This window comes from Camelina sativa, chromosome 19 (assembly GCF_000633955.1).
Source record: "Camelina sativa cultivar DH55 chromosome 19, Cs, whole genome shotgun sequence".
In the NCBI taxonomy this organism is placed as follows: domain Eukaryota; kingdom Viridiplantae; phylum Streptophyta; class Magnoliopsida; order Brassicales; family Brassicaceae; genus Camelina; species Camelina sativa.
The window spans coordinates 6,747,799-6,762,215 of NC_025703.1; the positions used below are offsets into that span (position 1 = coordinate 6,747,799).

At 39.1% G+C, this 14,417-nt stretch overlaps 5 protein-coding genes across 10 annotated transcripts in view; 2 read left to right on the plus strand and 3 right to left on the minus strand.

The window, feature by feature from the left end:
• Positions 2-2,684, minus strand: LOC104765218 (peroxisomal (S)-2-hydroxy-acid oxidase GLO4). Of its 2 annotated transcripts, none has more exons than XM_010488898.2 (12): positions 2,534-2,684; positions 2,090-2,229; positions 1,890-2,002; positions 1,754-1,800; positions 1,597-1,674; positions 1,364-1,488; positions 1,148-1,205; positions 1,011-1,073; positions 838-907; positions 649-749; positions 470-574; positions 2-389 (listed from the first exon to the last, which is right to left on the minus strand). In XM_010488898.2, exons 2-12 carry the CDS (start codon positions 2,227-2,229, stop codon positions 210-212), a joined length of 1,080 nt encoding a protein of 359 aa, XP_010487200.1. In that variant the 5' UTR covers positions 2,534-2,684; the 3' UTR covers positions 2-209. The 2 variants fall into 2 exon arrangements, with proteins under 2 accessions (XP_010487200.1, XP_010487199.1); XM_010488897.2 differs by having other exon boundaries at positions 2,090-2,233; positions 2,534-2,683.
• LOC104765222 (alpha-ketoglutarate-dependent dioxygenase abh1-like) lies at positions 3,465-5,284 on the plus strand. The gene is given in 5 exon segments (XM_010488901.2): positions 3,465-3,664; positions 4,200-4,356; positions 4,467-4,811; positions 4,964-5,028; positions 5,030-5,284. Coding segments are annotated over 5 exon segments (957 nt in total). The 5' UTR covers positions 3,465-3,482; the 3' UTR covers positions 5,238-5,284.
• LOC104765221 lies at positions 6,290-8,819 on the plus strand. The gene is made up of 4 exons (XM_010488900.2): positions 6,290-6,750; positions 6,880-7,779; positions 7,889-8,233; positions 8,314-8,819. The coding sequence occupies exons 1-4, from the start codon at positions 6,667-6,669 to the stop codon at positions 8,587-8,589; spliced, it is 1,605 nt and encodes a 534-aa protein (XP_010487202.1). The 5' UTR covers positions 6,290-6,666; the 3' UTR covers positions 8,590-8,819.
• On the minus strand, positions 9,176-11,417 carry LOC104765224. Its single transcript, XM_010488902.2, has 5 exons — positions 10,847-11,417; positions 10,526-10,765; positions 10,252-10,419; positions 10,064-10,155; positions 9,176-9,975 (listed from the first exon to the last, which is right to left on the minus strand). The coding sequence occupies exons 1-5, from the start codon at positions 11,396-11,398 to the stop codon at positions 9,381-9,383; spliced, it is 1,647 nt and encodes a 548-aa protein (XP_010487204.1). The 5' UTR covers positions 11,399-11,417; the 3' UTR covers positions 9,176-9,380.
• LOC104765225 overlaps positions 11,944-14,417 on the minus strand; it is an 8,122-nt gene continuing 5,648 nt past the window's right edge. For all 5 annotated transcript variants that reach the window (XM_010488904.2, XM_010488907.2, XM_010488903.2 and 2 more), the window contains 4 exons: positions 14,103-14,408; positions 12,796-13,990; positions 12,489-12,557; positions 11,944-12,297 (listed from right to left, as the gene is read on the minus strand). In XM_010488904.2, coding sequence (XP_010487206.1) covers positions 12,248-12,297; positions 12,489-12,557; positions 12,796-13,990; positions 14,103-14,408 — 1,620 coding nt within the window. In that variant the 3' untranslated portion in view covers positions 11,944-12,247. The remainder of the gene's footprint in view (positions 12,298-12,488; positions 12,558-12,795; positions 13,991-14,102; positions 14,409-14,417) is intronic.

Consider the following 14,417-nt stretch of genomic DNA (forward strand, 5'->3'; position numbering starts at 1 on the left):
GTTAATATGTCGATCATCTTTCACTATCAGAAAACCGTCTCTCTCATAGGGTTATCATAACCAGCAAGTTAAGCAAAACGAAATAAACATGACAAAGTCCAAACGTAATAATCCCTTGTCTTGAATTAGAGCTTTTTATTTATGTTGGATGGAGCCATGGACAGTATCTCATACTGTTGGTCGACTGTCTGATTTTGTTGGATCAGACTTCAGAGCATAGAGTGAAGTCTCTCTTTCTCTGTCCTAACATGGTTTCTGGTTATGTCATCAATGGTGGGACAACCAGAAAGGGCCATAGTAATCTCAAACTCATTCTTTAGCATCTCGATCACTTTTTTCACTCCATCTTCACCCTTAGCTGCAAGCCCATAGACTATAGGCCTCCCTATCTGCATCAGCCAACTAAAAGTGTTACATCAACAGAGAGAGTAACCTGAAGTATGTATGCTATATAGCATTGATAGCGTACAAGAACAGCTTGGGCTCCCAGCGCCAGCGCTTTGAAAACATCGGTTCCTCTTCGTACTCCTCCATCAAGCAAAACCGGAATCCTACCTCTAACAACATGTACAACCTGCAGTTCCAGGAAACGAAATTCAGTTAATTAAGACGAATAAGTTTTTCTAAAGCATGCTTTGATGGGGTTACCTCTTCTAAGACAGTTATCGTAGCAGGGGAATAGTCAAGCTGGCGAGCCCCGTGGTTAGATACCACTATACCATCTACACCGGCTTCAACAGCCTTAAGAGCTGCCAATAACATCAAACAGAGTGTTCTTTTATATGCCTTGGACTTGCTACAGAGCATGGTACATGCTACATGAGACATGGATCTTACCGTCTTCACGTGTGAGTAACCCTTTGACAAGGATTGGCAACTTTGTAATAGATCTCAACCATTCGATGTCCTAAAATTTTGCAATGCAAAAATTACCAAGAATGCCGTCAGATAGGAACTTTGTAAAATTTCACCTTCCAAGGACACAGAAAGAATCATTTATAAGATTTCACCTTCCAACTTAAGGAAGCATCAAATGTACTAGCGGCAAAGGCTTCAACCCCTGAACCTTCATTCTAAGAGAAATTATCATGTTAACAACTGGTAAGCTTTTACTTTACATGAACCTTTTAATAAAAGCTCTACTCACAGGTCGAACTTCGGTCGAAACTAAACCTTCAAAATTCTTCAGCTGCGGGGATATCATTCTAGAGAAAACGTATGGAACATCCTTTCAGAAACTACTTTATATCAGATAGGCTAAGCAAAGTAGTAAATCCAAAAGAGGAGAGTAATGGAGTAGTAAAGCTAATTTTCCTGCAAGAAAATGTCCCCAGAATGTCAAAGGAGTAATGGAGAATGTTACTTGTTCTTTATATCTGCTTCCCTTCTACCAAGTTTGGGAACATCAACAGTTAGAACTATAGCCTTGAATCCTGCTTTTTCAGCTCTTCTCACAATCTGAGCTGTTACATCACGTTTCTTGTACACCTATAGAATATATTAGAGCGGAACTAAGAAGTAAGGCCAGCTACCAAGGAAGCAATAGTTTGGAGGAGATAACAAAAGCAGCAAAAATCCATGACAGTGTGTACTTACATATATTTGAAGAAATCGAACAGCGTTACAACTGGAAGCAACCTCCTCAATAGTGCAAGTAGACATGAATGATACTATCTGAAATCACACAACAAAACACTATAAATCATTAAACAATGTAAACATGCATTTAAATAGACACCTTATTACCAATTACCATGATAGTGTTACTTGCAGCTGCAGCTTTGGCAGTGGCGATTTCTCCTAACATAGAAGACAAATCGAAATCAATTTCCCAAATCCAGCAACTGCATATTGTTTGAGAGCTAGTTATGAACATAGACTAAACAGACCTTCAGGATGAGCCAACTTATGCATTGCTGTGGGAGCAATCATGATGGGAAACCCCAATATTTTGGTAGACATATCTATTTTGCTCACATCAACGAGTACCCTAGGCCTAAATCTGAACATCAATCAAAACACACAACACATGTAAACCTATTACACGATCACCCACCAAAATGGATATATTGATATCGATTTTTGTTACATGATTCTACGGAAGGCTTCAACATTCTCCTTGAGAGTGTGTTGATCCTCTGCTCCTCCATTGTAGAAATCAAAGTACATCTTAGGAAGGGCCTGTTTGGCCAGTTCTTGAAACTCATCCACGTTTACGATTTGATCCATCTATCTACAATAAACAAAGGGAAAGAAATTGACAATCAAACAACACTACTGTAACAATCATGCAAGAACCTTACTCCTCCATCAAGATTAACTAAAAATTATCAAATTCTTAATCATTATTTCTTTAAAGGTCAAATAAAAAAGGACCATCATGCCTGAACCAATTATTTGTACAGTATATGCTAAATGATTTGTTTGAAGTAGTAAGTTCAGTCTTTAAGTTACACGAAACAAGAAAGAGACTGAGAACTAAAATCAAACCACAGTATATGAGTGGAAGAGAGGATTAAGTTGAAGTACTCACATATGTGAAGAACACAGCAACACAAAGAACAGATGAACTCCTTTTTTCAAGTCTATCTGGTAGGCGGAGCAAATCCCTGAAACAAAATGGTATCGAAAAAGAAGAAAGCTCTTATTTTAGTTTCTTTAGCTGACAGGAAAATCCATTGATCATTGTCGGGGACGAGAAACGACAAAATCAGCTCCCGTGATTGAATTGAATTTGATCATGAAACCCTCTGGGCTACCTAGAGTCTTTACCTTCTCGTTACAACTTACAACAACAATTAATAAATGTTGACTATTCAACCATGATGACGTGGCTTATCATTAAGTTTTCCGAACAGAGCCTTTTTTACTTCTGTCTCTAATACATAAATACGTCAGATTCAAAGTCTCTCTTGAAAAAGTTGCAAAATTTTCCCATTGTACACGAATGAATGCTCACATTATTTAACCAAAGAGTCTCTTTTTGCCAATTGTCACATATATAAAGGGCACGATTTACGATTAGATTTGTCACTTTGTCAGTGTGAACGCTTCAGTTCAACATTTACCTACTGCTAAAGTTACATCTTTTTGGAAAATTTTGCGAGTAAAATTAATGAATCACCGAGGCTTCGGTGTCCGCAGGGGATCAAGTGGACGTTCTTTGGCATTAGGGCACATTTTTTTATCATCAACAAATCGAAAGTCTGGTAGTTTCACTTGGTCATCGTCTCGTATTCAGTATTCTTGGTTGCTCCAAGATCGTCTGTGTTATTCTCGGAGTCCTTTGATTAGCCTTGCGTACTAAGTAATATTATGGTCTCCAAGAGATAGTTCCAGGTATAACGACGAACACAGTCCAGTGCAAGCGTACGTTAATAAGTTCAATGCAGGATTTGTGGAAAAGGGAGTTCAACAAACCATAACCTTAGTGGAGCTTTGTTTGTTTTTCTAGAATATGCGAGGGCAAGGATGGCGCTAGAATGTCTCGTGATCTTGTGAACCAGGTTAAAGATGTTATGCTGTCTTGCCAGGAGTACGAGTCTTATACAAGTGATCAGAAGGTTGAGCTTTTTAGTGTTGAGGATCAGAATAGTACTGCTCAACAGTCTGGTGACGCAGTGGTCTCTTCAAATGAAAGCAGCATGAGATCCAGGCCCGGCCCGTCCATAAGGCAAGTGAAGCATTCGCTTTAGGCCACGTATTAAAAGTAAAATAATAAGGCTATATTCTAAAAGTTTTCAATGGTCTACTGGTAATAATACAGACGTAGAGAACTTCAACATTTCTCACACAGGTTCGATTTCCATGATTGTTTGGGTCATTATTTATTTTATACAACATTGTCTCTTAGTGACCGTTCTTATATTTTTTTTCTTCTCCATTTTTTTGTTAATCACCTTTTTTACCTTTAATTTTTATTTAGAAACGATGATAACTAAAAGAAAAAAAATGATGATAACAAAAACACTAACTAATATTGTTGACAACAAAATGGAAACTGATAGTAAAAATGTAAAACTATTTAAACTAATATTATATGTACTCGAACTAGTTAAATTTTTTACTAAAATAATATATAAATTAAAAATAGTGCAAAAAAAGAATTTTAAAATTCTAATATGTATTTAAAATTATAAAATCATCTTATTATAAAATATGATTTAGGCCACATAAATTCTAGGACCGGCCATGATGAGATCTTTTGATATCTTTCTCAAGAAGACGGGGATAGTACTAAAACCCTCTCAGTTTGAACTAAACAGAGAAAAGATGAAAGCAGCGAAGGGGTACACTGGAATTGTTATTAGACCTGGAATGGTACTTCTCAAGAACTACTTGTCATTCAATGAACAAGTAAGTACGCTTTCTCTCTCTCTCTCTCCCTAGTTCCTTATTTCTGAATGTGTTGCGTATCTGATCTTAAATGCATCATCTGTGTTTCTTCTGTTCTTGAAATTGTGTAGGTGATGATAGTGAATAAATGCCTTCAGCTGGGTTTGGGTGAAGGTGGCTTCTATCAACCAGGTTTCAGCAATGAAGCAATATTGCACTTGAAAATGATGTGCCTTGGGAAAAACTGGGACTGTGAGACTCGTCGATATGGAGAAACTCGACCGGTTGATGGTTCCATCCCACCACAAATTCCTGTTGAATTCAGTCAGCTTGTTGAGAAAGCAATTAAAGAATCACAGTCCCTTGCTGCCTCAAAATCAAAGGAGAGGAGGAGAGAAGTTATTATACCATCTATGTCACCAGACATATGTATTGTTAACTTCTACACATCCACTGGGAGACTTGGTCTCCATCAGGTTAGTATTTTTATGAGTTACTACGAACAAGTTATTGATTTTACAGGAGTATAAAAGTGGTTACGTAGTAATTAATACACATCGTAAGAACTGTTTTTAATTGTATCTTTCTTCTAACAAGTTTCTTCATTATCAACTTATTGATGATTCAGGACAGTGGTGAGAGCCAAGAGTCCATCCGGAAAGGATTGCCTATTGTTTCATTTTCTATTGGAGATAGCCGAGTTTTTGTATGGTGATCAGAAGGATGTTAACAAGGTAGAAACGTTAGTCTTGGAGTCTGGAGATGTTCTAATATTTGGTGGAAGATCAAGAAACGTCTTCCATGGCGTGAGATCAATTCTCAAAGATACTGCCCCCAAAGTTCTTGTTCAGGAAACAAGTCTCCGACCAGGTCGTCTGAATTTGACTTTTAGGCAGTACTAGAGATTAGTACCAAACTCATGATTGATGCTGCAGTTATTGCCTTTATATTTAAAATTTTAGGAATGGAGCACAAGACATAATTTTTTCAGACTAGCATACAACTCATTTATCATATGTATGGTATAGACAAATGATGTATGTTGAATTGAATCCAGGTTTGATGACTAAAAGAACACTTGAACAAAAAGCATTGACTGAATGTTACTGTTGGTCAGCTGTCTGATAACTGGTCCGTCACATTCTGTTGGATCAGAGCATAGAGTGAAGTCTCGCATTCTCTGTCGTAACATGGTTTCTGGTTATGTCATCAATGGTGGGAAAACCAGAAAGGGCCATAGTGATCTAAAACTCTTCTCCACCCTTAGCTGCAAGTCCATAGACTAAAGCTAAAGGCCTCCCCTATCTGCATCACTCAGCGTTCTCCCTATAGTTTATACGGAAAGCTTCAACATTCTCCTTGAGATTGTGTTGATCCTCTACCCCTCCATTGTAGAAATTATAGTACATCTTAGGGAGAGCCTGTTTTGCCAGTTCTTGAAACTCATACACGTTGACGATTTGATCCATCTATCTAAAATATCATATATATATAAAGAAAAGAAATTGACAAACACACTACACCACAAGAACCTAAACAGAAATTATCAACTCTTTAAGAGGCCTTGATATTAGTCTATCTTTACTGAGTAATTCGTCTATAGCAGTAAGTACAATCATCAAACTACGTACTTGAAACAACAAAAATAGATGTGCATTGGCTGATAAGATCATTAAGGGACTTATTATGATCTAAAGAGCTGATTGTAGAAGTTACTCACATATCTGAAGAATTCCAGAGGCAGAAACAAACCTTCCAAACCAAGAAAGGTGAGGTTAACTTTTTTCTAAGTCTAAATAGTGAAACCAAAGAACACTGTAGGGGAAATAAATCAATAATACTAATGATTACTACATACTAGTCCTGTCGGTGACACTGACACTAGAACAAATCTACTCTCTAGCCTTCCCCTTTGTAAGATCTCGTGGTCATACGAAACCTCTACTTCGTCTAGAGTGTTTACCCTCTTCGTCCGGCCAAATGGGCTTTATTAGGGGAATATCAACGGCCCAAAACAATTCTGATTTGACAGCCTTGTTTGTTTAGCGAATAATCCATGTCAGCGTATCAAATGATGACATGGCATGCTGAGTCAGCACCGCCGTAGACTGTGAACGGCGATTGAACTTCCCAACGGAGAGATTTAACACTCGTCAGTTGAGTCAACAACACAGAAACCGAAGAGTCTCTTTGCAAAGTTGCAATTTTTGACCCTAAAGAAACTGTGTCTATAAGAAAGGGCAAACATCAGATTCCCTGAGAGGACGCTTCAGTTCTACTTCTACCTGCTAAAGTTACCGTCTTTTTGAAAAGGGTTTGAGAGTGAAATCGATGAATCGCGGCGAAGCTAGAGGCTTTGGCGGCCGTAAGGGTTCTCGAGGACAAATGGATTACCGTCCGAAAGGCGAAAGTCCGGTAGATATACTTGATTTGATAGTAGTCTCCTATGCTTCCCCAGAATCGCTTGATTAGCCTTTACTTGTTGTGTGTGCTACTATTTATAGTTCGTAAGCAGAGGATTTTTTTTGCTTTGTAATTTTACAGGTTACAGTTGATAGGTCTTTGGATGAATCTTCTGGTAGTAGGGGTAGAGGGTCTCGTGGGAGAGGAAGAAGTACAACATCATGGTGTCCTAGAGATAGTTCTGGGCGTGGCGGCCATGAACACAGTCCAGGTCAAGTGTACGTTCAGGAGTCCAATGCGGTATTTGTGGAAAAGGGTGTTCAACATAATAGGAGAGGTGTAAGTACAGTTGATAGGTCTTTGGTTGATTCGTCTGGTAGTATGGGTAGAGGTCCTCGTGAGAGAGGTGGAAGTAGAACATCATGGTCTCCTAGAGATAGTTTTGGGCGTGGCGGCCATGAACACAGTCCAGTGCAAGTGTACGTTCAGGAGTCCAATGCGGTATTTGTGGAAAAGGGTGTTCAACAGCACAGAAAGCTCCAAGAAGATAAGTTGGGTTCTACCAAGCAACCTGATGAAGGTGCTGCTGCTTTCAAGTTTTCTGGAGATAACAAAGATCTTTTGCAATCATCTCCTTCGTCTAGCTCAAAGAGCATAAGTCTTTCTGGAGGTTTGTTTGTCTCTAAAGAATCCGAGGACAAGGATGTCAAGAATGGCGCTCGAATCCATGATCTTGTGAACCAGATGGAAGATGTTTCGTTGTCTTGCCAGGACTCTGTGTCTTCTACAAGTGAGAAGGTTGAGCTTTCTAGTGCTGAGGATCAGAATAGTACTGCTCACAAGTCTGGTGGTGAAGGAAACTCGTCAAGTGAAAGAAACACGGGACCATTTGATATCTCTCTCAAGAAGACAGGGATAGTACTAAAACCCGCTCTGTTTAATCTGAACAAAGAAAAGAGGAAATCAACTAAAGGACACACTGGAATTGTTATTAGACCTGGAATGGTACTTCTCAAGAACTATTTGTCAATCAATGATCAAGTAAGTACGCTCTCTGCGTCCCTACTTCCCTCTTTCTGCACGTGTTTGCTTGTCCTTCAATTCCTATATGCATCATTTTCACACTTTTTTTGCTCTCAAAATTGTGTAGGTGATGATTGTGAACAAATGCCGTCAGCTGGGTTTGGGTGAAGGTGGCTTCTATCAACCAGGTTACAGGGATGAAGCAATATTGCGCTTGAAAATGATGTGCCTTGGGAAAAACTGGGACCCTGAAACATCTCGATATGGAGAAGTTCGACCAGTTGATGGTTCTCGTCCGCCAAAAATTCCAGTTGAATTCAATCAGTTTATTGAGAAAGCAATTAAAGAATCACAGTCCCTTACAGCCTCTAAATCAAATGAAACGAGTGGAGAAGTTACAATGCCATTTATGTCCCCAGACATATGTATTGTTAACTTCTACACATCCACCGGGAGACTTGGCCTCCATCGGGTTAGTATTTCAAAGAACTTTGTGATTTCATATAGCTCAAAGGTAATTGCATCATTAGTTGTAAATCCTTGATGTTTCAGGACAAAGATGAGAGCGAAAAGTCCATTCGGAAGGGATTACCTGTTGTTTCATTTTCTGTTGGAGATTCAGCCGAGTTCTTGTATGGTGATCAATTGGATGAAGCCATGGCAGAAACGTTAGTGTTGGAGTCTGGAGATGTTCTACTATTTGGTGGCAAATCCAGGAATATCTTTCATGGCGTAAGATCAATTCGCAAAGATACTGCCCCCAAAGTGCTTCTTCAGGAAACAAGTCTCCGACCTGGTCGTCTGAATTTGACTTTTAGGCAGTATTAACAAAAATCAGTTCTTGAAGATACTATACTGCCCACAAGGTTCTGGTTTAGGAACCAAGTATCCAGCCAGGTCGTCTGAAGCTTACTTTTAGGAAGTACTATTAACCCGAAGCCAGGAACTTTTGTAATGTATCTTGAAGCTGTTTTGGGGTGCATGAACTTGTACAGATTCTAGGCGTATAACCTGCTTTTTATATCTTTTTCTCGGAAATAAAAAGCCTTTCCATATTTCTTTGCACGTTTTATGAATATTTTTTTGGTTATTATCACATCTTGGCAAGATGATTATCCTCTCGAAATTAGCCGCCTCAAATTCCTGTCGACTTCAATCAGTTTTTGGTGATGAAAGATTCACTGTGCCTCCATCAGGTTAGTGTTTACAACCACAGCTTCTTGATTCTTGATAGTCAGTGTAGTTCGCTCGAATAATATATTGTTATGAAATAACTTTCTATTCCATCATAACATGTGATCGCTGTCTCATGTGTTGCATCATGTCGCCATGTCGGTTGGTTACAGCATAAATGTGTCACTGTTGAACAAGTATTCCCAAGTGATCTTTTGTCAAACATGTTTGCCAAGTGATCTTTGTCAAAACCTTAAAATTCACTCTACAAACCACAGAAACTCGTGTTCAATAACATGTCAGATAATGTTTCTATTATACACAATAAATTAGCATACACACAATGTAGATAACTTTAGCTCTAGTTCGATTTGTGAAGTGATTTCATTGTTGTTGCAAGGAAAATTTTCCCACTGTATCGGTTGTCTTGTCAGACGCGAGCTTGCTTATACCCCAATAGCTGATGCAGCTGAATCTACATAAAGTAGCAAGCAAGAGTATATTTTCTTTTTCAATCGTTCTATATTCTCTAACGAAGAACTATCACTAGAATGATTATCACTTTTAACTTTGTCTAGCCATTCGTTTGCTTGCTTAAGTTGGGATAATGTCTCTGTAATATGATTCTCTGGTTCCGCTCCTTTGGTTTTTCCTTTCTTCTCTGAAACACTAGCATGGAATCCAGTATCTAATGCGTCTTCCAAGAATTTCAAAAACCAGCTTCTTGTTTCTCGTTTCAAAGTATTTATCAGTTCTTTTATCTCTTCTGTGCCATTTCCCTTGATCCATTCCAGCTTCTCTGCTTCTGTTAGAGTTTTAGAAGGTTTGATTGTAGCTCTGCTTGAAGTTAGACTAGCTTTTTTGCTCAACTTTTCAGGTTCCGTCCATAATGCATGAATATTCACTGGCTGGATTGATTTATCTTTTGATGCTGCAGCTGTGGCCTGTGTTTGGTCAAGGATACTCTGCAGAGTGAAGAAGTTTCTGAGAGAGGTATGTGGATTCTTTGGGGAAGCATTTGAGCTGAGGTCAGCAAACATACTGCAAAATCATCGTTTTCTTGATTAGAAGCAAATACTACTTTTCATAGAAAAACAAAATTTGTATCTTAGTTTCATAGGTAACTTGCCTGATACATTTGATAAGATGTGAAGCAGCCAATGCCTCTCTTTGCACCTCTGTGGCAATTAGACCAGCAATATGTCTCCTTCTCAGCATTCCCTTTGGATTCAGAGATTATCAGAGATGAGTTCATAGGGGGATGATTCGAAAAAGAAAAGAAGAAAAAAGGAGATACAGAGATCATATAAAGCGTACTTTACCCATTTTTGATAGATTAACAGGCAGAGAGCTCCATGACGCATCCTCGGAAGAGCTACTCTTCTTGTTTATGTAATTCACAGTGGAGCTCAAAGAGAGTTTCTTTGGCTCTGCCTTTGTTGGAGCTGTCGCAGGTCGAGATTGTAGAGGAACAGGTTGACGTGCCTATGCACATATATGTTAATTACAGGATAACCATAATCAATATGCTAATGTTGGAATTTTTAATATCCTAAGACCTGTGTGACTGATCGATCAGAAGAATACTCACCTGATCTTTGTGCTCCCTTTGCTTGCCTTTAGCCAATCCGCCAAGTTTCTTAGTCACCATTATTGATCCAGTCTCACCCTCATTGTTGCTACCGCCGCTACTCGAATCTGATCCACTTGTCCTTGGGTTTGAAATACCTTTCATATATCTTGAAGCCACACCTGTCTTCTCTTCCTTGATTATAAAAGGTTGATGTTTTCTTAGATTCTCCACCATGTTTGATCTCGCAGCATCTTTCTCCTGAAGAATGTTTATTAGAGAACAGATCTATTATAAAAAAATTTAAAAATTTCAAGAATCTGATGATTATAATTGCACCACCTTCTTCTGGCTGTGATTTTCTTCTTGCAAAGGTGTAGTCTCATTAGGTACCAACATTTGCATCAAATCTTTGGGGTTTCCTACAAAAGGATGGCGTCCAGAGATCGGTCTAACTCCCACTACTACAGGAACAGGTGTCCCAGCTTCAAGCTTATCAACGTAGAAGAACTGTCCCAATCCCAATTTGTTGTTCAAGATAAGTTCGTTGTCTTCGTTCCTCAATGAGACATATGTGGAGTGAGAAGAATCTGACACTTTGATGAAAAAGCCTTGGTTTGGCCAAAGCTCTGAGCCGGCTAAAGCAGGGACAATACCGATTACTTGCAAGAGAACAGACCGATATTCCCCTCGAACCTTGATGTTGGTGTTCATTGTCTGAAGAAGCTTGATTAACACTCTTGGGATAAGAGAAGCCATTCTTGAATATTGAACAGTGTGAGATTGAATTTTTACAAAAGAGAGAATAAAGAAAGGTTTCTTTTGGTTCTTTTTTTTTCTTTTGGGTTGGAGTCTCTGTTCCTTGATGATGGAGCATCTTCCCTTTCTTTGCATGTCAGGTAAGTAACATCATCAATTTTCACTTGGCTTTGAAGTCAAGTGATCATGTTACTTAGGATTTCTTGTCCCAATTTGCTTTTCTTTTTGGATGAATGACTAAGATACCCTTGAGAATCCTTGATGGAGTAACTCTGGGGTTAAAGGGAAAGGGGTTACTTGAGGATTTCAGAGTGGGTCGCATCAACTTTGATCTCACGTCACTTTCCGAGGAAGATGGAGAAAGGTTATTTGGGAAGGTGAGTAAGAGTAATATACCTTCTTTGTCCCACTTTTGCGTGTTGATCACAAATACGAGATTATTGAAATGTTGTCAAAATGTACTTAAATGTTTTTTTTTTCGTGAAACTATGGCATGCTATTACATTACATCAATAATAGTTTTCTACCATACTCAATAAGTCTAGTTAGCAACAATATTTACTGAAGAGTGGATGCGTTTCACTAAATTTGTTTCAGTCACTTAATTCTTTTTCTTAAATGTCAATCTAAAAAGCTTCCAAGTTTCATATTGGACATGATTCACAGTCGCACATTACCTAAAGACTAAATGAACATTGCCATCCTTTTTTGCTTACTACCAAAATCACATCGATATCAAACCGATACGGACATGTTTGTTTGATACAATTTACATTGTAGGCTTCAAAACCACTATCATAAAAGTTAACAAAGAAATATTGAAGAGAAGAGGGACTATTCTCAATGATACATTGATCTGAAACAAAGAGCACATGATATCTCAGAATATTTCACTTATATACTTGTGTCTGGTGTGCCTGCGTTGCGTTCTCATACCTTTCATTCGCTTGGATCCTGACTGCTGTTATGAATCTTGGTTTTGAATCATTTCCCTTTGCTACGAAAATTGGAGAGTGAAAAGAATGACCTTGGTGCTGCAGTAAACATGAAGGTTAAGAGTGAGTAAAAAGCATATAGTAAGGAGATAAAGATCGCAGCTAGGACTGTGAATTATAGGCTCAGTTAAATGATTAAAAAAAGCTCTGATGCTAGATTGTTAAATTCTTCAAATTCTGTGGAGATTAAAAAAGTTGGGGGTTTTGAGAGTAGAAACTTGATTGCTTACCTTTTGCAGAAGTTCCTGAAGTCTGATCCTCCTTCAGTTTAAAGCTCAATGGTGCGCCAGTGGGTTGGACTGAAATCAGGTACACAATATTAGATCATCCTCCATGACTCAGATCAAGTTGAACAAACCAAGAAATTAATCTAAGCTGTTTTTAACTCTAGTACTGATATATCTAGAGTTAAGGTCACCGTTTTTTTTGATACATTGTGAAGATCTTTATTTGCTTCGTGTGAAGAACATCTTTGGATGATTTTCGTGTAGAATATCTAAAGGCAATGAATACTATGTATATGAAATGGTTGTTTACCTTGTTCATTGAATAGCTCGCTCTCGTTGAAGCTATCACCAGAGGGGTGGCTCTGTAAGAATCCCATTCTCGACTTTCTCAAGTCTTCTGATGATCGATTTGCAATATCTCTTCCATCGTCAGTATCATCATCGCCTTCAGACGTTGTAGCAGATATCCAGTCAGCCAAACTCTCAGCCGCACGATTTTTCCTTCCAAAATTCAAAAGCCTTTTCAATCCTTTTGTCACATCCTGTTGGCACTGATTTTGAGATGGATTACCAGCAGGCACGCGTTTCTGAGCAGCTCCCCATTTCTTTCTCATTTGACTTGTATCGTTCTCTGTATGGTTAAGGGAAGATAAGTTCCAGAAAGCAGGACTACCCACTGGAGAGTCCACTGAACCATCAAGTTCAGATGCCTCGTTGGGATATTGATGCTTAACCCGCGACTTCCATGGAACAGTATTCTCTCCGGGTGAGTCCAGAAGTGAACCCATGGTTTGATGCCTAGAAGCCATATCAGCAGATAATTCAGCATTTGAACCAGGGTCAAGCTGAGAAGTAGATTCACCATTTGCAATCCCAGTACTACCCCATTCTTCAGACTCCTGACTTAGTCTAGGCATCTCGTTTTCTGCATCAGTAAAAGCTTCCACTTCCGTGTCGTCAAGTGCTTCTCCCGTCCCCTCTTTCTCTATATCATCTGATGCATCAGATCCTTCTGAAGTCTTCAGCTGCGCATTATCAGAGCTGATACCAATGGCGTAATTGGTAAAATCCCTCTCGCTTTGCTCTAGTTCATTTAGAGGTACGGAAACACCATCCTCTGACTTCAGTTGAGAAAAGTCTGTCGCCAACTCAGCAGCACCTTTTCTGAAATTTTTCGGCCTTCGCAACTTCTCTTCTTCAGTTGCAGCCTTTGGGCGGATAGAGTTTCTCCCCTGGGTGCGGACACCATTTTTTCCAACTCCCGAGGCTGGTTTCACGCCTTCCTTTTTGATCTCGGAGAAGTTAGGGACTGACTGTGCAAGAAGTTTTTCTGATTGTCCTCTCCGCCTAACAGCACTGGGAGTAGAAACTTTGGCTGCCGAGCGTGATGCTGATGTAGCAGTAGTTCGAGCAGTCAAATTGTTTTTATTTTGTTGTAGCTTTTTATTCTGGGTGCTCCTGGAAACATCCTCATCTTCTTCACTGTGAAATGAGCTAATTGGATGCTGTCAAGTCGTCACATTGTTAAACTATTAGGAAACCAAGGATAATATTTCACCCACTCAGTAGTTTTAGGCTACCACAGGTAAACTTTCAGAAGAAGGAAATGCTCTATACCTGATCCTTTTTAGCACTCAACTTAGAACTGAAGTATACAAGCTTCTCTGCACGTCTGGCATCTGAATCACGTCTCCCTGTTGACTGAGAAAATTTGGTTTTCATCTCAGCGTTACTGCGGTCAAGTATATCTTGCATCACCTTCAATTTGGCTTCCTTCTCGGTCCTTCTGCAACTCCAGTCTTCCTTCAGCTTTGCGTCTCTTTTCTGCATATATGTCTCATAGAACTTTCCCCTCGAATTATCCGAAAAGCTGATTTCTGGGAATGTTTGCCTCGTGATATCTTCATAGTCATTGTTAACAACCATCTTCAT

Coding starts and splice junctions, on each gene's coding strand:
- LOC104765218 (XM_010488898.2), bottom strand. CDS start 2,229: ATGGATCAAATCGTAAACGTGGATGAGTTTCAAGAACTGGCCAAACAG. Junction 1,801..1,889: donor TAAGTTGGCTCATCCTGAAG/GTCTGTTTAGTC, acceptor CTTCTATGTTAG/GAGAAATCGCCACTGCCAAA. Junction 390..469: donor TGGGAGCCCAAGCTGTTCTT/GTACGCTATCAA, acceptor TGGCTGATGCAG/ATAGGGAGGCCTATAGTCTA.
- LOC104765221 (XM_010488900.2), top strand. CDS start 6,667: ATGAATCGCGGCGAAGCTAGAGGCTTTGGCGGCCGTAAGGGTTCTCGA. Junction 6,751..6,879: donor GTCCGAAAGGCGAAAGTCCG/GTAGATATACTT, acceptor GTAATTTTACAG/GTTACAGTTGATAGGTCTTT. Junction 7,780..7,888: donor ATTTGTCAATCAATGATCAA/GTAAGTACGCTC, acceptor AAAATTGTGTAG/GTGATGATTGTGAACAAATG.
- LOC104765224 (XM_010488902.2), bottom strand. CDS start 11,398: ATGCAAAGAAAGGGAAGATGCTCCATCATCAAGGAACAGAGACTCCAA. Junction 10,766..10,846: donor AAAATCACAGCCAGAAGAAG/GTGGTGCAATTA, acceptor AACATTCTTCAG/GAGAAAGATGCTGCGAGATC. Junction 9,976..10,063: donor CATCTTATCAAATGTATCAG/GCAAGTTACCTA, acceptor ATGATTTTGCAG/TATGTTTGCTGACCTCAGCT.